Source organism: Salminus brasiliensis, chromosome 25, assembly GCF_030463535.1.
Source record: "Salminus brasiliensis chromosome 25, fSalBra1.hap2, whole genome shotgun sequence".
Taxonomy (NCBI): Eukaryota; Metazoa; Chordata; class Actinopteri; order Characiformes; family Bryconidae; genus Salminus; species Salminus brasiliensis.
Window position 1 is genome coordinate 25170447 of NC_132902.1, and position 26199 is coordinate 25196645.

Genomic DNA, 26199 nt, shown 5'->3' on the forward strand with positions numbered 1-26199 from the left:
TTTCCGTGTTTATGGAGCACCTGATAGAGCAGTAAAGCCGCTGTATTTACACTTTAGTCCGTCTGCCTGAACTGTGCTTACTTCCGGGTAGAGCAGGCATGTGATGTGCAGCTGGAACCAGTGAAGAGATGAGCTGATCTGAGCTGATCTGAGCTGATCTGAGCTGATCTGAGCTGAAATGGGGATTAAGTATCTGCCTGTCCTTTTTTGGGCTGCGTTTCTTCTCCCAGCAGACAGCCAGAATGTTTCTACTCCAAATATTATCATCATGCTTATGGATGATGTGAGTATGCCATGTGTTTCCTTCTGCATCTGTCTTCTGCTCTGAGTTCTGCATTTCTAAAGATCTGCTCCTATTTCTATTTTCATATCCTGCATTTCTATGCAGGTTTCTTGAGTTTGATGAATTTCCACTATCTGGATTCCTGTATCTGCTTCCCATCCCATTCATTTCTGCAGTTCTGCCACCAGCTGAAAGTCTCATAATCACAACTGTTTATCTTGTGATCTCAAGATAACTAGTTACATCTGACAATGTCGTTGGGCTGCTGCTCTCATCCAAAGCAACCTCCATTCTCCTACCTGTGTAGCATAATTCACATTAGAGCTCTGGATAAGAGCGTCAGCCACACCAAATGGACAAAAGTGTTGGGACACCTGCTCATTCATTGTCTCTTCTGAAATCAGGGGTATTAAAAAAGACTGTATCCTGCTTCCTTTAGAGTAACTGTCAGTAGTTGATGTAGTTATCTCATAATCACAACTGTTTATCTTGTGATCTCAAGATAACTAGTTACATCTGACAATGTCGTTGGGCTGCTGCTGTCATCCAAAGCAACCTACATAAGAGTTAAGAGTCTTGCCCATGGACTCTTACTGGTGTAGCGTGATGTGTCACCCCAGTTTGCCACAGGGAGGCCGATGTTGTTACCCACCCTGTTATCTTTCAATAAGTGAGAGATTGCAGTTTTGTGTTTCTAAATTAAGATGAGTTGTCCCTTGTGTGTATTGTATGTATTTATTGTATTGTTTCCATTAGCTATATTTCTATAGTTTTATATAAATTTCTATTTTCTCAACATAATTTATGTTATATTATTATGCTTACATTTCTGTTTCCATCAGCTAAGTTTCTATAGTTGAACTTGTTGCCTACTTTTTTTCTCCATCAGATGAATTTCTATAGTTTGGCTGAAATTTCTATTTTCACCAGCTAAATTTGTATAATCTTTAATAATATTTTTTTCTACAGTTGTACTCTCTGTAAAATTCTATTTCCACCAGCTGAGCTATTTCTAGAATGTGGCTTAAGTTTTCACTTCAGCTAACTGAATTTCTACAGTTCTGTTCAGATTTCTGTCTCAAATTTCTGTTTCCACTAGCTGGATATCTAGAGTTTGACCTAAATTTGTTTTTCCATCAGATGAATTTATATAGTTTGACTTCAGTTTCTATTTACACCATCTGAATTTCTTATCTTTGACCAAAATTCTACCTCTAGTAGCTGAATTTATGCAGATTTGTATTTCCACCAGCTGGATTTCTATGGTTTGGCTCAAATTTCTTTTCTTTCAATTTTTTTTTCAGATGGGATGGGGAGATCTGGGCGTATTTGGTCAGCCGTCCAAGGAAACCCCACACTTGGACTTGATGGCCTCTCAGGGCATGCTGTTCCCCAACTTCTACACTGGAAACCCGCTCTGTTCCCCATGTGTGTGTCTGCGCTGAGGTTTCCTTATATACTGCTGTCATAAAGGGATCTAATGAAGTGCACTAAACCTAAAGCACAGCTGTGTTTTAGCATGCTGTTGTAGCTACTCATCACAATGGATTGATTATTAATTCATATCCAGATAAGCAGCTTTACATATTAGACTTTAGCCAGTCATCGGGCAAAACTCCTAACTCCATTCTCCTACCTGTGTAGCATAATTCACGTTAGAGCTCTGGGTAAGAGCGTCAGCTACACCATATGGACAAAAGTATTGGGACACCTGCTCATTCATTGTCTCTTCTGAAATCAGGGGTTTTAAAAAGACTGTATCCTGCTTTCTTTAGAGTAAACACTAACTGTAAACACTACTGTCCAGGCAAGAAGGCTTTCTACTAGATTTAGGAGATGCTTTGCTGTGAGGATTTGATTGAGTACATTCAGCGACAAGAGAAGCGTTAGTGAGGTCAGGATGTTGGATAATGATCACCACCCCACCTCATCATCATCCCAAACTCACCCCAGAAGTATTGAATGGAGCTCCACCATCCATCATTCCAGAGAACACTCAAAACTGCTCAATGCTGCTGGGGGGCTTTATACCCCTCTAGCCCACGCCTGGCATTAGGCGGCATGGTGCCAATCAGTCCAGCATGTTTAGGCTATTCTATTGACAGCTCTTCTCTACAGGGACTGGACAAGCTGTATGCGTGTGTGTGCATTTGCACGTCTCTGTCAGGAATGGGCGCAAGTAGCTGAATGCATTCATTAGAAGGGGTGTCCATAATTATTTGGACACATGCGCATATGGCGTATATTTCTGTTTCAGATGAATTCCACTGGTTGGAGAGCATCCTTTAGGCACTGGCACTGAGAGGCAGGGCGATTGAACTCATTATGCTAATGTGGCTAATACTCACACTACTGATATATGCAAATTATACATCATTTGAGAATTTGAACAAATGTGTTCTGAGGAAGCTGCAGTGTTGGGCTACTCTTAGTTTTAATTAATTTTTAAGCAAATAAGGCTTAATCGATAGCTAATCTGGGAGGAGGTAGATGAAGGGGCCTGGAGGAAGTCTGTACCTGGTGTTTTGGATTAGCACCGTGGAGACAGTATTAGAGAAACTTCCTCAGAACCTTAATTAGAATTTTAATCACACTGCAGATAGGACAAGGGCCGTCTAATCACGCTGTGCGGGGTGAGCTCCCCTGTCTCCAATTTATTTCCCCCCTCTCGCTCTTTGAAATGAAATGAGGCTTATTTCAGGCTGGATTTTGTACATTTAACCCAGCTCAGATTTGCTCTTGAGGAAGGTTTCTGCCTTTCGATCAGATATTCAAACTTTTCCTTCGCAAGGACAGACGAGTCTCTGTAGTAATATATATTCCCTTCATGCTTCAGATGCTTCTCGTGATTGGTAGCACATTCCATGCCTTGGCCTCGTCCTCTCCGGGTGTTGTGATTTCCTCTGGTTTATAAGCGAAATAACTCCCATCTCTCTCTCCTTGCTGTTTTCTCCAGCCAGGGCCGCGCTGCTTACCGGCCGCCTCCCAGTCCGCAACGGATTCTACACCACTAATGCACACGCCAGGAACGGTACAGTCTTGTGTTATACACTCGATATACATCAGCACTCAAACGTGTGGAATTGCTGCTCAAGAGTTTGGATTCAGTGGATAACTGATAGCAACATGCATGTATAGCATAATCTAATACACCTCCTACAGTGTGTGAGCCCTGTTCACCTTCACAGCTGTGGGTGTGTGTTGGATGGGTGCAGAAAGATGAACATAAACACATGAAATGAATTTAATAAATAATAAATGAATAAATATATTATTTTATTATTTTATTTCCGCCTTTTTTAACAGAATTCTTGTAATTTTAAAAAGTAATATTAAGGACGATATGGTAAAAATGCTGTATCACGATATTTAAAGACTTTTATTGTGATACACAATATTTATCACGATACATGTACTCAGACTAAACACATCCACAGCGTCAGATTCTTCTAAACTACTGTTCAGATCCTCTCCTGTACTGAATACAGTGATTTATACTCTATATATCTGCTGCCCTTCATCTAATTAAGCCAGTCTAATTACACTGTTAATAATGAAACCTGCAGCTGATCAGTGCTTATTAAGCTCTAATAAACAGTCTCCTCCATATGATTAGAAAAGTATATTGTATCACGATATCAAAATGTATCACGGTATGATAAAATAATCGCCATATCTGTATCCCAATTCTATGTGTCACACCTCTGTCCTGTTGGTGCCCGTCTGCTCAGTTTACTTTTGCTTGTTCTCGTCAGTTTGTTTTGGTTTTCCCCATGTTAGTCTTCAGTACATGGCCCCCGTCTCCACCCTAGCCCCGCCTTCTCATTAGTGTTCCCTCCTGTGCCTCCTTTGTAGCCCTGCTCTCTCGTTATCTTCAGGTGTTTCTGGCCAGTGTCTGTGTAGATGTAGTCCCTTTGTTATGGGGCAGTGGCTCGGCAAGCTGCTACTGTTGGGCTCTTGAGCAAGGCCCTTCACTCTCTCTGCTCCCCGGGCACTGGAGTTGGCTGCCCACCGCTCTGGGTGTGTCCATGGTAGGTCAACTCATGGTAGGTTGGTCCATGGTAGGTCGTTCCATGGTTGGTCCATGGTTGCTCGGTCCAAGTCGGTAGGTCAGTCGCTCCATGGTTGGTCGGCCCATGGTCGGTCGGCCTATGGTAGGTCATTCCATGGTAGGTCGCTCCATGGTTGGTTCATGGTCGCTCGGTCCAAATCGGTAGGTCATTCGGCCCATGGTAGGTTGGTCGCTTGGTCCATGGTCGCTTGGTCCAAGTCGGTCAGTCCATGATAGGTCGCTCCATGGTCGGTTGGTCGGTCGGCTCATGGTCGGTCGGTCCATGGTAGGTCAACTCATGGTAGGTTGGTCCATGGTAGGTCGTTCCATGGTTGGTCCATGGTCGGTCGGCCCATGGTAGGTCAACTCATGGTAGGTTGGTCCATGGTAGGTCGTTCCATGGTTGGTCCATGGTCGCTCGGTCCAAGTCGGTAGGTCAGTCGCCCCATGGTCGGTCGGCCTATGGTAGGTCATTCCATGGTAGGTCGCTCCATGGTTGGTTCATGGTCGCTCGGTCCAAATCGGTAGGTCATTCGGCCCATGGTAGGTTGGTCACTTGGTCCATGGTCGCTCTGTCCGAGGCGGTCGGCTCATGGTAGGTCGGCCCATGGTAGGTCGCTCCATGGTAGGTCGGTCCAGGTCAGTAGGTCGGTCGGTCTAAGGTAGGTTGCCCCATGGTCAGTTGGTCGGTCCATGGTAGGTCGGCCCATGGTAGGACGGTCGATCCATGGTCAGTCCAGCTGTTTCTGCTTTAGTTTAGTTTTGTTATTTTTTGTATCCTGTTTTGCTCTGGATTTTCTACTAAATCTACCTACATTTACATCCACCTTCCCCTCCAAGCTCCACAAACGGTGACACTGAGCAGGATTATTGGATATAAAATAACAAATATTTTAATATATTGAAATATTTAAAAATTCCAAATTCTATTGCAGTGTTTCACATATTTCAGATCAATTTCTATTCATTTGCTAATCATTAAATCTGACATGTTGATTACATAAAGAGTGCTGCATTTTATGTTGCATGTGTTTCATTTGCTGGGTGTGCTCATTTGCCCTACTGGGAAACACATGCAGGATGTAATAAACAATTATTGTGCAATAAACCAGTGCAGACGTGTTCATTTTTTACTTTGAAAATCAACAAAACCATGGAATTTGACCAGGTGTACTTTTACTCATGACTTTACACATGACTGTATACGCTATATGCTTATAATACCTGCCTGTAGTCTGTAACCAGCAGTCAGGGGTGGAAATCTCTCACCTTGCAGCAGTTTGATTCACTTACACTTCCTTTTGCACCACAATATGGTTTGATTTGATATTATTGCCTCATTCTTATTTTTAGAAATACACAGAATACCCAAACAGTACTGGTGGAACACAGTAGTGTAAAATATAAACCATAAAATCATCTGAAAATTGCTGGATAAGTTAATGTATAATCTTAATTTATAATCCATTTGAACCTTTTAGAATCTCAGCAGTTAATCTCCACCTACAGATTAGTGCATTTTAACAGCTCTCACATCTTGACCTCTCCTTCTGCTGCTTCTGTCTGTTGTGTAACAGTCGTTCCTCATCCACAGCCTACACACCGCAGGAGATCGTTGGAGGAATTTCAAAAGATGAGATCCTGTTGCCTCAGATCCTGAAGAAAAGAGGCTACACCAGCAAGATCGTTGGCAAGTGGTGAGTGTAATTATGATGAAGGTAAAACAGGCAACCCCTGAGGGCCCCCAGGAGCCAAATCCATACAGTCTGTAGTGGAGTTCCCAGAGAAGATCAGCACCCAAACATGCTAATGTTATATAGAGTTAATTACTGGTAGACACTCTCACTGACCACTGACTTTATGTTTATTTGGGTTTATTCTAATGTTATATAGAGTTAATTACAGGTAGACACTCACTGACCACTGACTATATTTATTTGGGTTTATGTTAATGTTATATAGAGTTAATTACAGGTAGACACTCTCACTGACCACTGACTTTATATTTATTTGGGTTTATTCTAATGTTATATAGAGTTAATTACAGGTAGACACTCTCACTGACCACTGACTTTATGTTTATTTGGGTTTATTCTAATGTTATATAGAGTTAATTACAGGTAGACACTCTCACTGACCACTGACTTTATGCTTATTTGGGTTTATTCTAATGTTATATAGAGTTAATTACAGGTAGACACTCTCACTGACCACTGCCTTTATGTTTATTTGGGTTCATTCTGCTGTTAAATAGAGCTTTACAGGTAGACACTCTCACTGACCACTGACTTTATGTTTATTTGGGTTTATTCTAATGTTATATAGAGTTAATTATACCTGGACACTCACTGACCACTGACCACTTTTTTAATGTTATCTGATGATCTCTTCTAATTGTTCTAATATCTTTACCCACTACAGGCACCTCGGACACAGAGAGCAGTTCCTGCCCCTTCAGCACGGGTTCGATCAGTGGTTTGGATCTCCAAACTGTCATTTTGGACCATATAACGATTCCAACCGGCCCAACATCCCCGTCTACAACAACTCCCAGATGATAGGAAGGTGTGTGTCAAGCTCTGCTGAACCTTTACCAAAGCAGGTTTCACAGAGATTTGATTGGTTGACTGGTTCAGGATAACATATCTGGGTAATTTCGATTTCCCACAGGAAGCACTGAATAACAGTGACACACTCCACAGCTCAGTCTGTTACTGTCTCAGAATCACTCCACAGTTACTCCTGTCAGATTCCTACAACTGCACTGCAGATTCATACTGGATTACAATCACTATGTAATCATTACTGTTTGAGTGTAAAAACTACACACTGCAGATTCATACTGGATTAAAATCACTCCACAGATAGACTGTAAAACTTTACACAGTTGCAGATTCATACTGGATGAAAAACTCCTGCATACACTGCAGATTTATACTGGATAAAATCAATATACTATTTGGAAATAACTATACACGCTACATATTTATGTATCTAATCCAGTATGAATCTGTAGTGTGGATAGTTTTCATCGTCTGACAATCAACTGTGGAGTGACTTTGCAAACCACACACACTCCAGATTCATACTGGATTAAAGTCAAACCACAATTATTACGGTCAGACTGTAAAAACTACACACACTCCAGATTCATACTGGATTAGAATGACTCTATAATTATTACGGTCAGACTATAAAAACTGCACACACTCCAGATTCATACTGGATTAGAATGACTCTATAATTATTACGGTCAGACTGTAAAAACTGCACACACTCCAGATTCATACTGGATTAAAATGACTCTATAATTATTACAGTCAGACTGTAAAAACTACACACACTCCAGATTCATACTGGATTAAAGTCAAACCACAATTATTACGGTCAGACTGTAAAAACTACACACACTCCAGATTCATACTGGATTAAAGTCAGACCACAATTATTACGGTCAGACTGTAAAAACTACACACACTCCAGATTCATACTGGATTAAAGTCAGACCACAATTATTACTTTCAGACTGTAAAAACTGCACACACTTCAGATTCATACTGGATTAAAATGACTCTATAATTATTACAGTCAGACTGTAAAAACTACACACACTCCAGATTCATACTGGATTAAAGTCAGACCACAATTATTACTATCAGACTGTAAAAACTACACACACTCCAGATTCATACTGGATTAAAGTCAGACCACAATTATTATGGTCAGACTGTAAAAACTGCACACACTTCAGATTCATACTGGATTAAAATGACTCTATAATTATTACAGTCAGACTGTAAAAACTACACACACTCCAGATTCATACTGGATTAAAGTCAGACCACAATTATTACTATCAGACTGTAAAAACTACACACACTCCAGATTCATACTGGATTAAAGTCAGACCACAATTATTACTTTCAGACTGTAAAAACTGCACACACTCCAGATTCATACTGGATTAAAATGACTCTATAATTATTACAGTCAGACTGTAAAAACTACACACACTTCAGATTCATACTGGATTAAAGTCAGACCACAATTATTACTATCAGACTGTAAAAACTACACACACTCCAGATTCATACTGGATTAAAGTCAGACCACAATTATTACTATCAGACTGTAAAAACTACACACACTCCAGATTCATACTGGATTAAAATCAGACCACTGACTTTACCGTCAGACTGTAAAAACATCAAATTCTGGATTTAAATCAGAGATCCTTTCTGACTGTCTCCTGGTAAGACTAATCCAATTTGAACAGAACACACACACACACACTTCTAATGGCCGCAGTAACATCTGTAAATGTCCTCTGGGAGACAGTAAGCTCTGGCTGTGAGCTGGCGGTGCCCTGGCTGCATCAGGCTGGTTCCTCTGTTGGTTTGTGAGCTTGTGTTTAGAGCAGCTGCGTTTGGCTCTCCTATTTTCTGTCTGTTTGTTTGTTCTCCCTAAACAGCCGTATGTGCATTCAGGGTCATTGGCTCCAGCAAGTGTGCCACTTTTGCGCTTAGCAGTGGATTTAATGAGCGCGGCGTTCCTGAGCATGGCCAGACGTGCATACACACGCGCACACCCGCGCACACACACCCTGGAGACGGCAGGTTGCGTCGATGGTGTGTTAGGACACCTGGAACAGCCGGAGCATGCGAGCCGGCGAAGCAGCAACACGCCTCAGCTCATAACACCCCCCACCCCCCCCCACCCGACTCTGCAGAGACTCGGAGTGTGTGCCTCACTAAATTCACTCCTTAATCACTCTTTGGAACTGGGATCTGCAGCAGACGGCTGCTGGAGACAGATCACTGTAGTCAGGGTGAAATTTCCTGTCTTTTACTAATAGCAGAAAAGGTGTGTTTCCTGAGTACTTGAGCAGCTTATCACCCAGGTGGTTGCATGGGTGTTGCTAGGTGGTTGCTATAGAGTCAAAAGACAGTTGATGTGGGGTCCCAGGTGGGTGCTGTGGGGTTGCTAGGCTTTGCGGTGCTATGCTGTGTCACTATGTGGCTGTTGTGGTGTTGCTGCTGTGGGAGCCCTGGTGGTTGCTATGGGGTTCATGTTGTTGCTAGGATGTTCCTAGGTTGCTGTGGGGTTGGTAGACAGTTGCTATGCTGTTCTATGTGGTTGCTAAAAGGATTGCTAGGGTGCTAGGGTGTCACTAAGTGGCTGTTATGGGATCCCAGGTGGTGGCTAGGCTGTTCCAAGTGGTTGCTGTTGTGTCGCCAAGTGGCTGTTATGGAATCCCAGGTGGTTGGGAACAGGGTTGCTAAGTGGTTGATGTGATGTTCTAAGGGTGTTGCTAGGGTGTTGTTTAGGCCAGGTAGTTGCTGTGGTGTCCCACATGTGCTAGGATGTTGCAAGGTGGTTGCTATGGGATCTCTGTTGGTTGCTAGGGTGTTGCTTGTTGTGGGCTAGGCTATCCCTTGTAGGTGCTATAATGTTGCTGGGTGGTTGCTAGCCACTACCTGTGCCACCAAGAGGTGGCTAAGCAGATGCTATGGGGTCACTATGGTGGTTGGCAGAAGGTTGCTAGGCAGTTGCTGTGCTGAACCTATTGCTAGGGTGTTGCTAGGTAGATCCAGTGGTGTTCCAAATGAGTCCTGGGATCTTGCTCAGTGGTTGATGTGGTGTCACTATTGGCAGCTAGGGTGTTGCTTGATGTTGGCTATATTATCCCATGTGGTTGCCAGGGGTTTGCTAGGTTGTTGCTGTGCTGTTCCAGGTGGTTCCTATGGTGTCGATAAGCGGTTTATATGGAATCCCATGTGGTTGAGAAAGGGTTCTCTATGCGTTTGCTGTGCTGAACCTATTGCTAGGGTGTTGCTAGGCAGATCCAGTGGTGTTTCAAATGAGTCCTGGGATATTGCTAGGTGGTTGATGTGGTGACACGTTTGGTTGCTAGGGTGTTGCTTGCTGCTGACTGTGTTATCTCTGCTGGCTGATGGTGGCTTCTGTGCTGTGTGAGTGTTTATATAGTGTCATTGCCGAAGTGTCCTGGGTGGTTGCTAAGCTTTGACAGTCGTAAGCATGTGCTAATATGAGCATCACTACAGACGGAGGAGTCCAACCCTAAGCTGTGTATTTTGCAGATACTACGAGGAGTTTGAAATCAGTGAAAAAACTGGAGAGTCCAACCTCACACAGATCTATTTACAGGTGAGTTTCACTGTTCACAGGTAATTACCATGCTATCAAGCTTAGACTCCAAATCCAAATCTGTTTTTCAGCAGTTAAATCTGAGGACTTTGCTGCAGATATAACAACACCATCACCAAACAGTCGGTTGAGCTTGAATGATGAGCTTGAACTCTGCATCACGTCACGTTAATGTGACAGAATAATATAATTTTAACTATTATTATTGTCATTAATTAGATAAAATAAGTTGGTATAACAGGTTAGAAAGCAGTATTTTGGTCCTGATTGGCTGTGATCTCTCATTTCTGATTCCAGGAAGGTTTGGACTTCATCCGGCACCAGACCCTCGCCCGCCGGCCTTTCTTCCTCTACTGGGCTCCAGATGCCACCCATGCACCGGTTTACGCTTCCAAGCGTTTCTTAGGAAAAAGCCAGCGGGGGCGGTAAGATTAATATCATCATTTATTAAATCAGTCTTCGTAATATTGTAACTGTCTCTGATGGAAAACAGCTTTGTTGCTGTTGCACAAAAACCTTGTATCTCCGTTGTTGATGTAATTTCATTCTTCTTGTTTTTCACGCTGTGCCAAAAGTTCAAGACAAGGTTTTTGCCCAACAAAATGTCTCCTCTTTGATTTTTGAGTTTATTACTGATGTACATTTTCCCTTCATGTTTATTTTTGATGCTTTTTATGTTTATTTGGGTTTATTCTAATGTTTTATAGAGTTAATTACAGGTAGACACTCTCACTGACCACTGACTTTATGTTTATTTGGGTTTATTCAAATGTTATATAGAGTTAATTACAGGTAGACACTCTCACTGACCACTGACTTTATGTTTATTTGGGTTTATTCTAATGTTATATAGAGTTAATTACAGGTAGACACTCTCACTGACCACTGACTTTATGTTTATTTGGGTTTATTCTAATGTTATATAAAGTTCATTACAGGTAGACGCTCTCACTGACCACTGACTTTATGTTTATTTGGGTTTATTCTAATGTTTTATAGAGTTAATTACAGGTAGACGCTCTCCCTGACCACTGACTTTATGTTTATTTGGGTTTATTCTAATGTTATATAGAGTTAATTACAGGTAGACACTCTCACTGACCACTGACTTTATGTTTATTTGGGTTTATTCTAATGTTATATAGAGTTAATTACAGATAGACATTCTCACTGACCACTGGCTTTATGTTTATTTGGGTTTATTCTAATATTATATAGAGTTAATTACAGGTAGACACTCTCACTGACCACTGACTTTATGTTTATTTGGGTTTATTCTAATGTTATATAGAGTTAATTACATGTAGACATTCTCACTGACCACTGACTTTATGTTTATTTGGGTTTATTCTAATATTATATAGAGTTAATTACAGGTAGACGCTCTCCCTGACCACTGACTTTATGTTTATTTGGGTTTATTCTTATGTTATATAGAGTTAATTACATGTAGACATTCTCACTGACCACTGACTTTATGTTTATTTGGGTTTATTCTAATATTATATAGAGTTAATTACAGGTAGACGCTCTCCCTGACCACTGACTTTATGTTTATTTGGGTTTATTCTAATGTTATATAGAGTTAATTACAGGTAGACACTCTCCCTGACCACTGACTTTATGTGTATTTGGGTTAATTCTAATGTTATATAGAGTTAATTACAGGTAGACACTCTCTCTGACCACTGACTTTATGTTTATTTGGGTTAATTCTAATGTTATATAGATTTAATTACAGGTAGACACTCTCACTGACCGCTGACTTTATGTTTATTTGGGTTAATTCTAATGTTATATAGAGTTAATTACAGGTAGACACTCTCACTGACCACTGACTTTATGTTTATTTGGGTTAATTCTAATGTTATATAGATTTAATTACAGGTAGACACTCTCACTGACCGCTGACTTTATGTTTATTTGGGTTAATTCTAATGTTATATAGATTTAATTACAGGTAGACCCTCTCACTGACCACTAACTTTATGTTTTTACTTTGGGTTCATTATATAGAGTTTTACTGGAATTGTAAGCAGATTTTGTGGCTGCTTAAGACTTTTACCCAGAGCAGCATGTTTATTAGAGAGATTGTGTGTGTGTGTGTGTGTGTGTGTGTGTGTGTGGAAGGAGGACTGGTCTGAGATGAGCACTCTGTGAAGGGTAATGATTAAGGCCTCAGGCTTGGCTGGTAAGGGAATTGGCGGCTCTGTCACTCAGTCCTTCGTGTCAAACTCAGTTTTGTTGACCGAGAGGAGGAAGGTTTACTGAATGTGGCTGAACAAATGTTTTCTCAGAGGAATGGTTGGGGTGCGAAACGCCCAAGCAACCACATGTTGTACCACAGCAACCACATGGTAACACCCTTTCAATCACGTGTGGCATCATAGTACCATCTGGGATACCATAGCAACTGCCTAGCACCTATCTAGCAACATCCTAGCAACCACATGACATGCCACAGCTGCCAAGCAATACTATAGCACACATCTAGCGACCATTTAGCAACACCATATCAACCAGCTGGGATACCAGTGTAATCACCTAGCAACACCATTACAGCCACCTAGCAACCGCTTAACAACACTAAGCAACCACTTAGCAATACCATAGCCACAATACCATCTAGCTGCACTATTTAGAAACACCATAGCAACCACCTGTGATACCATTGCAACCACTAGGCAACAGTATTGCATCTACTTAGCAACTAGCTAAGTAACACCATAGCAACCACCAAGCAACTCCATAGCACCGTCTATCTGCACTGTTTAGAAACGCCATAGCAACCACCTGTGATACCAATGCAACTGCCTAGCACCTATCTAGCAATATCCTAGCAACCACATGACATACCCTAGCTGCCAGGCAATACTATAGCACACATCTAGCGACCATTTAGCAACACCATATCAACCAGCTGGGATACTAGAGCAATAACCTAGCAACACTATTACAGCCACCTAGCAACCACCTAGCAACACCATAGCACCCTTCTAGCTGCACTGTTTAGAAACGCCATCGCAACAACTAAGCAACAGTATTGCAGCTACCTAGAAACCAGTTAATAGCACCATAGCAACCACCTAGCAACACCAAAGCACACATCTAGCTGCAATATTTAGAAATGCCATAGCATCCGCATGTGATACCATTGTAACCACTTAGCAACTACATTGTAACTACTTAGCAACCAGTTAATAACCATAGCACCCATCTAGCAGCACTATTTAGAAACAACATAGCCACCAACTGCGATACCATTGCAACCACTTAGCAACACCAAAGCAATCAACTAGCCTAGCAACTGCCTGGAAGTGGAACCCCCTCAAGCTGCTCAGTCATGCACCTTCCCTGCTTTTTTCTGCGTTACTGTGTATTTGCTCCAGACCAGAGGTCACTAAAAAGGGGTCCACGGCCCGGGTCTGGGTCCGGACCCAGACACTTTCCTATCTGGGTCCTTACATAGTTGTTTTAGCGGCCCAAGAAAACTCAGGGACCAGTAACACGCATTGTAAATATCTACGAAGTCAGTCAGGTCAGTGACTTATGATAAGCGCTGAGACTCAGAAGTGACTGACTCGAGTCAGATGACAGGTGATTCACAGTGCGGCTCTGAAGGAGGGAAGTGGAGGAGAAACCGTGCCATTAATCCAGAATGGACTCCTGTACACCAGTGTGTATTATTCTAATGTTATATAGAGTTAATTACAGGTAGACACTCTCACTGACCACTGACTTTATGTTTATTTGGGTTTATTCTAATGTTATATAGAGTTAATTACAGGTAGACACTCTCACTGACCACTGACTTTATGTTTATTTGGGTTTATTCTAATGTTATATAGAGTTAATTACAGGTAGACACTCTCACTGACCACTGACTTTATGTTTATTTGGGTTTATTCTAATGTTATATAGAGTTAATTACAGATATACACTCTCACTGACCACTGACGTTATGTTTATTTGGGTTTATTCTAATGTTATATAGAGTTAATTACAGGTAGACACTCTCACTGACCACTGACTTTATGTTTATTTGGGTTTATTCTAATGTTATATAGAATTAATTACAGGTAGACACTCTCACTGACCACTGACTTTATGTTTATTTGGGTTTATTCTAATGTTATATAGAGTTAATTACAGGTAGACACTCTCACTGACCACTGACTTTATGTTTATATAGAGTTAATTACAGGTAGTCACTCTCACTGACCACTGACTTTATGTTTATTTGGGTTTATTCTAATGTTATATAGAGTTAATTACAAATATACACTCTCACTGACCACTGACGTTATGTTTATTTGGGTTTATTCTAATGTTATATAGAGTTAATTACAGGTAGACACTCTCACTGACTGCTGACTTTATGTTTATTTGGGTTTATTCTAATGTTATATAGAGTTAATTACAGGTAGACACTCTCACTGACCGCTGACTTTATGTTTATTTGGGTTTATTCTAATGTTATATAGAGTTAATTACAGATATACACTCTCACTGACCACTGACGTTATGTTTATTTGGGTTTATTCTAATGTTATATAGAGTTAATTACAGGTAGACACTCTCACTGACTGCTGACTTTATGTTTATTTGGGTTTATTCTAATGTTATATAAAGTTAATTACAGGTAGACACTCTCACTGACCGCTGACTTTATGTTTATTTGGGTTTATTCTAATGTTATATAGAGTTAATTACAGGTAGACACTCTCACTGACCACTGACTTTATGTTTATTTGGGTTTATTCTAATGTTATATAGAGTTAATTACAGGTAGACACTCTCACTGACCACTGACTTTATTTATTTGGGTTTATTCTAATGTTATATAGAGTTAATTACAGGTAGACACACTCACTGACCCCTGACTTTATGTTTATTTGGGTTTATTCTAATGTTATATAGAGTTAATTACAGGTAGACACTCTCACTGACCGCTGACTTTATTTATTTGGGTTTATTCTAATACTATATAGAGTTAATTACAGGTAGACACTCTCACTGACCACTGACTTTATTTATTTGGGTTTATTCTAATACTATATAGAGTTAATTACAGGTAGACACTCTCACTGACCACTGACTTTATTTATTTGGGTTTATTCTAATACTATATAGAGTTAATTACAGGTAGACACTCTCACTCTCACCGTGGCCGTTAGAGAAGCTCACCTGGCTGATCATGGGGGAAATGATGGCTATGAGAGGTAGTTTTAAAGGTGACTTCCACTCGGCCTGTTTTCTTAAGGAGCTTAAGTAGGAGTAGGACAGGTAGCCGTCCCACAGATCCCAGCACTCCATAAATCACGCTGGTGTAATTTAGTACCTAACGAAATGAAAGTGGGAGAAGAAGCCGGGAAGTATTTTGTAATTAGGTGAAAAGCCCTGTTTTCCAATGCAAATTATCACTTAATTAAATGTTGATTTCTGGCAGCCCTGTGGTTGGGCTGAGGGGAAGGACTGCAAGGTTGGTGTGTGTGTGTGTGTGTGTGTGTGTGAGTGTTTAGTATTCCTCACAGTGACTCAGACCTCGCTAAGCAGACATTTCTTCAGAATGCTAAATGAGGTTTGTGTTGACAGAGGAGCGGTTGAGGGCCGAGAGATATTTTCTGTGAAGGAAGGATCATGCTTATAGCGCTCAGAGCTAACTCACACCTCTCTGCAGATCCCTCTGTTTTAAAGACCAGTTCTTCCATCTATTCCGAGAAGGAGATCCAGTCATGCTAATCCTCGCGCTGTTATACCTTCTGTACCGCATATGATTATTTTATAATATTTGGTAAAAGGTCAAGGTGCACGTATCTGTCACTGTACTGTGTACAGCCAAATGTGTCCTCTGCATTTGACCCATCTGTGGTAGTGAACACACACACACACTAGTGAACTAGGGCCAGTGAGCGCACACACACACACAGAGTGGTGGGCAGAGCCCGGGAGGCAGAGAGGGTGAAGGGCCTTGTTCAAGGGTCCAACAGTGGCAGCTTGCCGAGCCTGGGTATCGAGCTCTGACCGCTGCTGAGCCTCCACCGCCTCCTGAGTGTAGGTTTGATCTACACTCTCAAAAATGAAGGTTCAAATGGTTCCATGGATTGTTTAAAAGATTTGCAGATTCGTTCATATGGTGTCATTTAAAGAACCATTTGAAGCACCTTTATTTATTTATTTATTTATTTATTTATTTATTCGAACTTTTAGCCCAATTTTCCTTCCCAATGTCGACGGCCCACTCCTCCCCCCATCATTTGCAATGCTCCCAGCACTAGGAGGGTGATTGCTAGCTCATGCCTCCTCCGATACTAGTTACAGTCAGCCACCGCCATTTTTTCAAAGTGCCGCCAGTGCGGCATCACTGGACAGCTAGCGCCGACCGCTATCCCCAGCTATCTCTGAATACATCGGCCAACAGACACCTGTTCTGGCCAACATTACACTGGGAGTTACTCTCCCAGACAAAGCAAGGCCAACTGTGCTCTCTCAGGCTCCAGCTGCCGATGGCGAGCAGCATGACCCAGGGATTTGAACTATCCTCAGCTCGTAGTGTCGGAGCCATAGCCCGCTGAGCCACTTGTGTGTAGGGACAGGCTAACATGGAAACTTTGTGACTGATATAAATATTTTACAAGCATTTATTTTGGATAGTATATTTTAATATTTTCAAACTGTGATTTAATGGTAGCTGCTACCCTACAAATTACCATCAGGGAGGCCTAAATCAGCTGACACTCTTCTCAAAGCTTGTGAAGGTGCTCAGTACTCTCTAATAGACTGGATTATATGGTTTCGGGCGCTGGATTAACACACTGTTGTCTATTTACATGAAAACCCTGAACGTACTTAGCAAAGCTACAAAGCGTCTATATGCCTGTCCATACAATTTAGCCCATCCTTGTTTATTATTGGGTCTGATAGCAGTGTGTGTATGTGTGTGTTTGCTTGTGTTCTGTAGCTATGGTGATGCCGTGATGGAGCTGGACTATAGCGTGGGGCAGATTTTGGCCTGGCTGGTCACTCTGGGGATCGACAAAAACACATTTGTGTTCTTCACCTCCGACAACGGGGCTGCAGTGATGTCTGGACCAAAACAAAGTGAGGAACCATTTAGAATAAACTCAGTACCAGAACTAAACCCTGGTCCTAAAACCTGGTCCTTGGAACCGTTGATTAGTTGGACCAGCCGGAGGAGAGAATATAAACCTTCTCCTGATGTCTCTTCTATATATAGATATACATGCCTCTTCCTTTATACACACACTAAATAGACTGAAGTATTTGGACACCTGCTTATTCAGTGTTTCTTCTGAAATCAAGGACATTAAAAAAAGAGTTTGGGGTAACTGTCTCTTCTGTCCAGGAAAAGAATGTTTTCCACTAGATCATGGAGGAGCACTGCTCACTTAGCCTTTCCCTGGCTGTGTTGAGTGTGTGTTATTTTTTTGTGTGTGTTCCAGGTGGCAGCAACGGCCCGTTTCTGTGTGGAAAAGAGACAACCTTCGAAGGAGGAATGAGAGAGCCTGCTATCGCCTGGTGGCCTGGACGAATACCTGCAGGCATGGTACGAATCACCATAGTGTAACAACATTTCAGTGTAAACCCCAATAAACTACAGCCTTATTATACAGGTTCTCAATCTAAAGGGTTGTTACAGTAACCTACAGAAAAATTACACCCACTGTAGTTCAGATATAACCACAATACATACTGGATCATTCATAGTAGCTACTAAACCATTGATAGTGGATGCTAAATAATTATTTTTAGATACTACTACTGATTAATTCATTTTTAATACTGAATAATTCATAGTGGATACTAAATGATTATAGACATTGAATTTTATTTTTATTTTATTGAAATGTATACTAGATACTGGATAACTGATAGTAGGTACTAAATAATACATAATGTATACTGATTAATTAATTTTTAATACCGAATAATTAATAGTAGTTGCCAAATAATTCATAGTAGTTACTGAATAATTCATAGTGGATACTAAATGATTATTTATAGACATTGAATTTTATTTTTATTTTATTGAAATGTATACTAGATACTGGATAACTGATAGTAGGTACTAAATAATACATAGTGGATACTGATTAATGAATTTTTTGTACTGAATAATTAATAGTAGTTGCCAAATAATTTCTAGTAGTTAATGAATAATTCATAGTGGATACTAAATGATTATTTATAGACACTGAATGATTCATACTAAGTACTAAATAATCTCTTTTAGATACTTTGTAATTCGTGGTAGATACTAGATAACTCAGTAGTTACTGAATAATTCATACTAGATACTGAATAATTAATAGTAGATGCTGAATAACTAGATAATAACCAAATAATTAAGCTTTGCAGATTCATTATAAACATGGTTCGTTCATATAGTGTATTTGGTGAAAACCATTTGAAGCACCTTTATTTATTTAGTCATTTATTTAGTTATTTATTTAGTTATTTATTTGAATTTTCCTCCCCAAAGTTGACAGCCAACTCGCTCGCTAGGCCTCCCCCCCTCCATCACTTGCAATGCTCCCAGCAGTAGGAGGGTGAGGACTAGCACATGCCTCCACCGATACTAGATAATTCAGTAGTTACTGAATAATTCATACTAGATACTTATTTAATAATTAATAGCAGATGCTGAATAACTAGATAATAACTGAATAATTAATAACAGATGCTGAGTGGTAGATGATAAATAATTTATAATAGCATTTAGCTGATGCTCTTATTCAGAGTGACTTACAAGGTTACTGGTAATACAGAGGAGGGCCAATGTAGTGTTAGGAGTCTTGCCCAAGGACTCTTATTGGTGTAGCGCAGCATAGTCTCCAAGACCGGGAATTGAACCCCAGTCTCCCACGTGGTGTGGTAGCTCAGTGGCAGGTAGTGGTGTTATCTGTTGCGCCACACCAACCACAACCATAATAGATACTGAATAATATATTGTACATACTGAATAACTCAGTAGTTACTGAACAATTCATACTAGATACTGAATAATCAATAGTAGATGCTGATGGCAGGTAATGAATAGTTTATACTAGATACTGAATAATTAATTGTAGACATTAAATAATTATTAATGGGTACTGAATATGGTATAGTATTATACCGAATAAGTTTTGGTAGTCACTAAATAATCCATGGTGGGTACAAGATCATGTATAGTAGATCATTAATAAATCACAGTAATGACTTAATCATTCATATTAGTTAATAATGTACAGTAAATATCGAGTTAAGAGATACTCAATATTAATTCAGTATATTAATACTAATATAAAGTAGTTATCCAACAAGATAAACTAGATACTTATTAATAATTCATACTGGTTTGCTGTACATACTAAATAATGTACAGTAGTCACAGAATAATGAATAGTAGTCATGGAATAATCATCCTGAACATTAATGATTAAATGATAAGTGCTCAGTTTAAGAGGTTAAGCCCTGATACTTATACGGACTACTATCTGCTGCAGTGTGGGTCTTGACCGGTGGTGGAGAAATGAGTTTAGACCAGTTGTGAACGCATTTGGCAAAAGTCAGTAATCCTCTCCAGAGCCTGTTAATTGTTTTTGACTGTTTGAATTAGTGTTAATGGCCTCATCAGGTATTGTAATTCAATACTGCCTCTCCGAGGACTTTGCGTCGTCTACCTCTCCGGCAGAAAGAAGGTTTTTAAAAGGAGCACAGGCATTTTCCATCTGCTTCTGTGAGTATGTATGAGTGTGTGTATATTTCCCCAAGTTTTAAGGTGCTCAGTGCACCCCCCCTCCCCCCCACCTCCCCCTTTTTTGAGGCTGAGAGGAAGCCTCCCCCTTTCCCTGATCCGCTAAAGCTGTGCGTTCTGCAAATGACTTTTAATTGTATTAGGGGCAGCTGTGACACGGGGCTGTGGCGCTGGGGGGATTTTTTTGGAGGAGCTGGAGCTAAGCTGTGCCCCCGGCTCGCTATCTGAGGGGTGTGCGGGGCTGTGATAGCGCCGAGCCCGTGCGAGGCAGAGGGGGATTGGGAGCGTCTTAAGCGGCTAATCTGTTTGTGTGTTTGCTGAGGTTGGATTGAGCTGTAATGAGGGCTCCTGTATCTGAATATGCCAGCCGTGTGGGATAAAGGACGGGAAAAAAGTGAGAGAGGAGAGAGGAGGGAGGTGGATAGACTGTGTATATGTCTGCATATGTGTGTGTGTGTGTATGTGTGTGTGTGTGTGTATAGGTGTGCAAGTGTGTTAGTATTACACAATATATCAGTTTCTACTTATTATCGCTAAGGGTGTAAATTGATTCGATTCAGTTATGATTCACACATGATTCAAATATGATTCAGTCATTTTGGTGAAATTATTGCAGGTCAGTCACATTACTGGTTCACCTCTGTGATCTGTATCATAAAGCATATCACAATCACAATATACAGAAATGTAATTGAAATGTAGTATTTTAGTATTGCCCATATTGTGCAGCCCTAGTGTGTGCCCGTATGTGTGTGTGTGGTATTTTTTGCTAGGGGTTTATATTATGACTCATAATATAATATATTATGACTTATATTATTATATTTATATTATTATATTATGATGAAATTCTGATTCATAACTATTCTATCCAGTTATGTTTCATAATAATTCAGTTCAATAAAAATTCGTAAAGACTAGATTTCATTATGGCTCATAATGATTAGATTTAAATGGGATTATAACTTATAATTGAGTCATGGTTCATAATGATGTGTTTCTATTAGGATTCAAAATGATTCAGTTTAATTCAGTATTCAGTTATGTTTTATAATGATTCAGTTCGATTGAGATTCATAGAGATTTGATTTCAAGTTTATATAATTTCTCAAGTTTATTTTACTAACAAGTTCCAATATGATTCACAATGATTTAATTCAATTATGATTCATAACTATTCTTTTCAATTAATTATAATTCAGTTAATTACTATTCGATTCAGTTATGGCTCATATTGATGAGATAAGATTTTTATGTAATTCAAATATAATAAAACCATGGTTCATCACAGATCAAAATGATTCAGTTCAATTATGATTCAAGTTATGTTTATAATGATTTTCTTTGATTATGTTACATAAAGATTTGATTTACTCACAACTCCCAATTATTTGAATCAAGTGTGCAGTTCCAATATGATTCATAATAATTTGTTTAATTTATGATTCACATTGATTCAATTACATTTAGCTTCATATCTATTCTACTCAATTATGTTTCATAATAGTTACATTTAGTTATGATTCATATAGATTCAAATATTTGATTGTTTTAGCTCATAATGATTATATTTAAATGTCATTCACATTGAATGAAATCATGATTCATAATTGTTATTTATGTCAATTATGAATCATTTTAAATTATTCAGTTCAGTTATGATTCAGACCTTTTTTGTTCAGTTGTTTCATTATTATTCATTTCAACTAAGACTCCTAACACTTTATTCAGTTATGTTTCAGAATGCTTTAATAGTCATGAAGTAATGTAATAGTAATAGTAATGATTCATGAAGATTTGATTCATTTATGACTCACAGTGTATAGATTCAAAAGTGATTCACATAGAATAAAATCATGATTCATAATAATTGATTCAAACAGTTGTGGCTCATAGTGATTAGATTCTGTTGTGATTCATATTTGATAAAATTATAATTCATAATGATTCAATTAAAAAAATTAATCATGAAATCTCACATTTCACCACAACATGATTCAGTTATGGATATCCATTGGGTGTTTGGATGAATCAAGGGATTCGCACGATCCGACCAAAGCGAATTACTGGACCAGTCTTTAATCAGGCCGAAATATTGATTCACCAGTGGATTAATATACTGCAAAAGCACATCACACTCGCAATATGGTACATCCCTAGTCCTAGTGTGTGTGTGTGTGTGTGTGTGTATGTGCGTGTGTGTGATTTGGAGGGCACAAGCTGGCGGCTGCTGGAGGCTTTGCCCGTGCTGGTGCCAGGTGTGTGTGCGCTGGCAGGCTGGTGGAGGATGGTGAGGGTAAGCAGGTGTTTTCATGCTGTTAAGGTTTTGCCCAGCAGCTGCTCAGCAGATTTGGCCGGATTTCAGACCGCCTCCTCTGCCTCGTGTGGGACACACTGATAGCAGCACCGCTTCTGTTAGCATTCATGTCCCACAAACACTGTCTTTAATCTCCATATTATATAATGTCCCCAACGACTCGCATTAACGCCTAATATACGCTCCCGTTCAAAAGTTTGGAATCAACGTTTTTTAGTGATATAAAACCAGCAGTGTAGCAGTGATGGATACACCCCAAAAAGTCCTGCACACGCTGTAATGAATCATTTAAAAATAATCAAAACTGTAGTAATACGCTATAAAATCTAAAGACATTTTAAATACAGTGCTTGGACAAAAGTATTGGGACACCTGTTCATTCCTCGCTCCTCTAAAATCAAGGGTATTGAAAAGAGTGCAGTTAAGACCATATATAAGTAGGTATAAGACCATAAGTGAGGTCAGCATGGTGGATGATGATCACCACCCCAACTCATCCCCAACTCTCCCCACCTCATCCCTTCCAAAAGTACTGGATGGAGCTCCACCATCATCACTCCAGAGAACACAGTTCTTCCACTGCTCCACAGCTCCTCAATGCTGGGGGGCTTTATACCCCTCTAGCCCACGCCTGGCATTATTAGGCAGCATGGAGCCCATAGGGTCATATTCATCCCGAATTATATTAGATATTAAATTATTCATATAAAAATGCCGGTCATACCTTTAACTAGGTATGTACATTATATATATATATATATATATATATATATATATACTATATAACATTTACATATGTCCACCCAGCTACCCTGCAGCAGTTTAGCCGCTGGTAATTTTGAATGAGGCATGATACAGATCAACCAATCAGAATAGAGCTCATTTACGTAAGTATATCAGTCGTAAGGCACAGGGCAGGGTAGGGTATGAGCTCTTCAGTGGAACCCGGCTGGATGTGTGTGTTGTGTGTTGGAATGGGTTGGCAGTGGAAAGCAGCGAGAGAGGCATTCCTATAGATGCACAGGGTGGAGGGTGTCTGTGTGTGTGTCTGTGTGTGTGTCTCTGTGTGTGTCTGTGTGTGTGTGTGTGTGTGTGTGTGTGTGTGTCACCCCTTAAAGCTGCCAGCCCCATCTCTTGTGTTCTGTTTATCAGCTGAAGGCACAGGGCTGGAGTGCATTAGACAGGGATAGCAGTCTGTCTGCTCAGATAACTACCACCAGCATTTAACACACACACACACACACACACACACACACACACATTCGGCCAGACAAAAAAAGAGAAAAAGGATAAAGAAATGAAGAGAGTCTAGAATAAAGGGTGGGGGAGTGACTGGGAGATAAAGAAATGTGTCTTTTCAAATATTTAAACTTCTTTCTTCCTTTTCTTTCAGTCCGCTGTGTGTGTGTGTGTGTGTGTGTGTGTGTGTGTGTGTGTGTGTGTGTTCTTGTATTACTAGCTCTGTGAGGAACAAATGTCCTCCCAATGACAGAACAGCATGTAGAGTTAGCTCAGGTTTCTCTGCTCCTCACTTCTAATCAGACTGTTTTCAGCACAGAGTCAAACGTTTAATACAAACTAATAGAGCAGAGATATCAGCTGATACCGAGGTCAGGGTTAGGTTTAGAGTTAGCATGGTCAGGGTTAGGTTTAAAGTTAGCATGGTCAGGGTTAGGTTTAAAGTTAGTATGGTCAGGGTTAGTATGACCAGGGTTAGGTTTAGAGTTAGTATGGTCAGGGTTAGGTTTAAAGTTAGTATGGTCAGGGTTAGTATGACCAGGGTTAGGTTTAGAGTTAGCATGGTCAGGGTTAGGTTTAGAGTTAGTATGGTCAGGGTTAGTATGGTCAGGGTTACGTTTAGGGTTAGTATGGTCAGGGTTAGGTTTTAGGGTTAGTATGGTCAGGGTTAGGTTTTAGGGTAAGTATGGTCAGGGTTAGGTTTAGAGTTAGCATGGTCAGGGTTAGGTTTAGAGTTAGTATGGTCAGGGTTAGTATGGTCAGGGTTAGGTTTTAGGGTTAGTATGGTCAGGGTTAGGTTTTAGGGTAAGTATGGTCAGGGTTAGGTTTAGAGTTAGCATGGTCAGGGTTAGGTTTAGAGTTAGTATGGTCAGGGTTAGTATGGTCAGGGTTAGGTTTTAGGGTAAGTATGGTCAGGGTTAGGTTTAGGGTTAGTATGGTCAGGGTTAGGTTTAAAGTTAGTATGGTCAGGGTTAGAATAGTCAGGGTTAGGTTTAGAGTTAGTATGGTCAGGGTTAGTATGGTCAGGGTTAGGTTTAGAGTTAGCATGGTCAGGGTTAGTATGGTCAGGTTTAGGTTTAGAGTTAGTATGGTCAGGGTTAGTATGGTCAGGGTTAGGTTTAGAGTTAGTATGGTCAGGGTTAGTATGGTCAGGGTTAGGTTTAGAGTTAGTATGGTCAAGGTTAGTATGGTCAGGGTTAGGTTTAGAGTTAGCATGGTCAGGGTTAGTATGGTCAGGGTTAGGTTTAGAGTTAGTATGGTCAGGGTTAGTATGGTCAGGGTTAGGTTTAGAGTTAGTATGGTCAGGGTTAGTATGGTCAGGGTTAGGTTTAGAGTTAGTATGGTCAGGGTTAGTATGGTCAGGGTTAGGATGGTCAGGGTTAGTTTCAGGATTAATATGGTCAGGGTTAGGTTTAGAGTTAGTATGGTCAGGGTTAGGATGGTCAGGGTTTGGTTCAGGATTAATATGGTAAGGGTTAGGTTCAGGATTAGTATGGTCAGGGTTAGGTTTAGGGTTAGTATGGTCAAGGTTAGGTTTAGGGTTAGTATGGTCAGGGTTAGGATGGTCAGGGTTTGGTTCAGGATTAATATGGTAAGGGTTAGGTTCAGGATTAGTATGGTCAGGGTTAGGTTTAGGGTTAGTATGGTCAAGGTTAGGTTTAGGGTTAGTATGGTCAGGGTTAGATTCAGGATTAGTATGGTCAGAGTTAGGTTCAGGGTTAGGTTTAGGGTTAGTATGGTCAGGGTTAGATTTAGGGTTAGTATGGTCAGGGTTAGGTTTAGGGTTAGTATGGTCAAGGTTAGGTTTAGGGTTAGTATGGTCAGGGTTAGGTTTAGGGTTAGTATGGTCAGGGTTACGTTTAGGGTTAGTATGGTCAGGGTTAGGTTTAGAGTTAGCATGGTCAGGGTTAGTATGGTCAGAGTTAGGTTCAGGGTTAGGTTTAGGGTTAGTATGGTCAGGGTTAGATTTAGGGTTAGTATGGTCAGGGTTAGGTTTAGGGTTAGTATGGTCAAGGTTAGGTTTAGGGTTGGTATGGTCAGGGTTAGGTTTAGGGTTAGTATGGTCAGGGTTACGTTTAGGGTTAGTATGGTCAGGGTTAGGTTTAGAGTTAGTATGGTCAGGGTTAGTATGGTCAGGGTTAGGTTTAGAGTTAGCATGGTCAGGGTTAGTATGGTCAGGGTTAGGTTTAGAGTTAGTATGGTCAGGGTTAGTATGGTCAGGGTTAGGTTTAGAGTTAGTATGGTCAGGGTTAGTATGGTCAGGGTTAGTATGGTCAGGGTTAGGATGGTCAGGGTTAGTTTCAGGATTAATATGGTCAGGGTTAGGTTTAGAGTTAGTATGGTCAGGGTTAGGATGGTCAGGGTTAGGTTTAGAGTTAGTA

The 26199-nt window shown here is 40.3% G+C and overlaps 1 protein-coding gene across 1 annotated transcript in view; it reads left to right on the forward strand.

Moving 5' to 3' along the window:
• Positions 1-85: 85 nt before the first annotated feature.
• galns (galactosamine (N-acetyl)-6-sulfatase) overlaps positions 86-26199 on the forward strand; it is a 51189-nt gene continuing 25075 nt past the window's right edge. The window contains exons 1-9 of the mRNA XM_072671003.1: positions 86-283; positions 1588-1711; positions 3240-3314; positions 5929-6031; positions 6756-6899; positions 10436-10502; positions 10800-10927; positions 17464-17603; positions 17966-18069. Coding sequence (XP_072527104.1) covers positions 179-283; positions 1588-1711; positions 3240-3314; positions 5929-6031; positions 6756-6899; positions 10436-10502; positions 10800-10927; positions 17464-17603; positions 17966-18069 — 990 coding nt within the window. The 5' untranslated portion in view covers positions 86-178. The remainder of the gene's footprint in view (positions 284-1587; positions 1712-3239; positions 3315-5928; positions 6032-6755; positions 6900-10435; positions 10503-10799; positions 10928-17463; positions 17604-17965; positions 18070-26199) is intronic.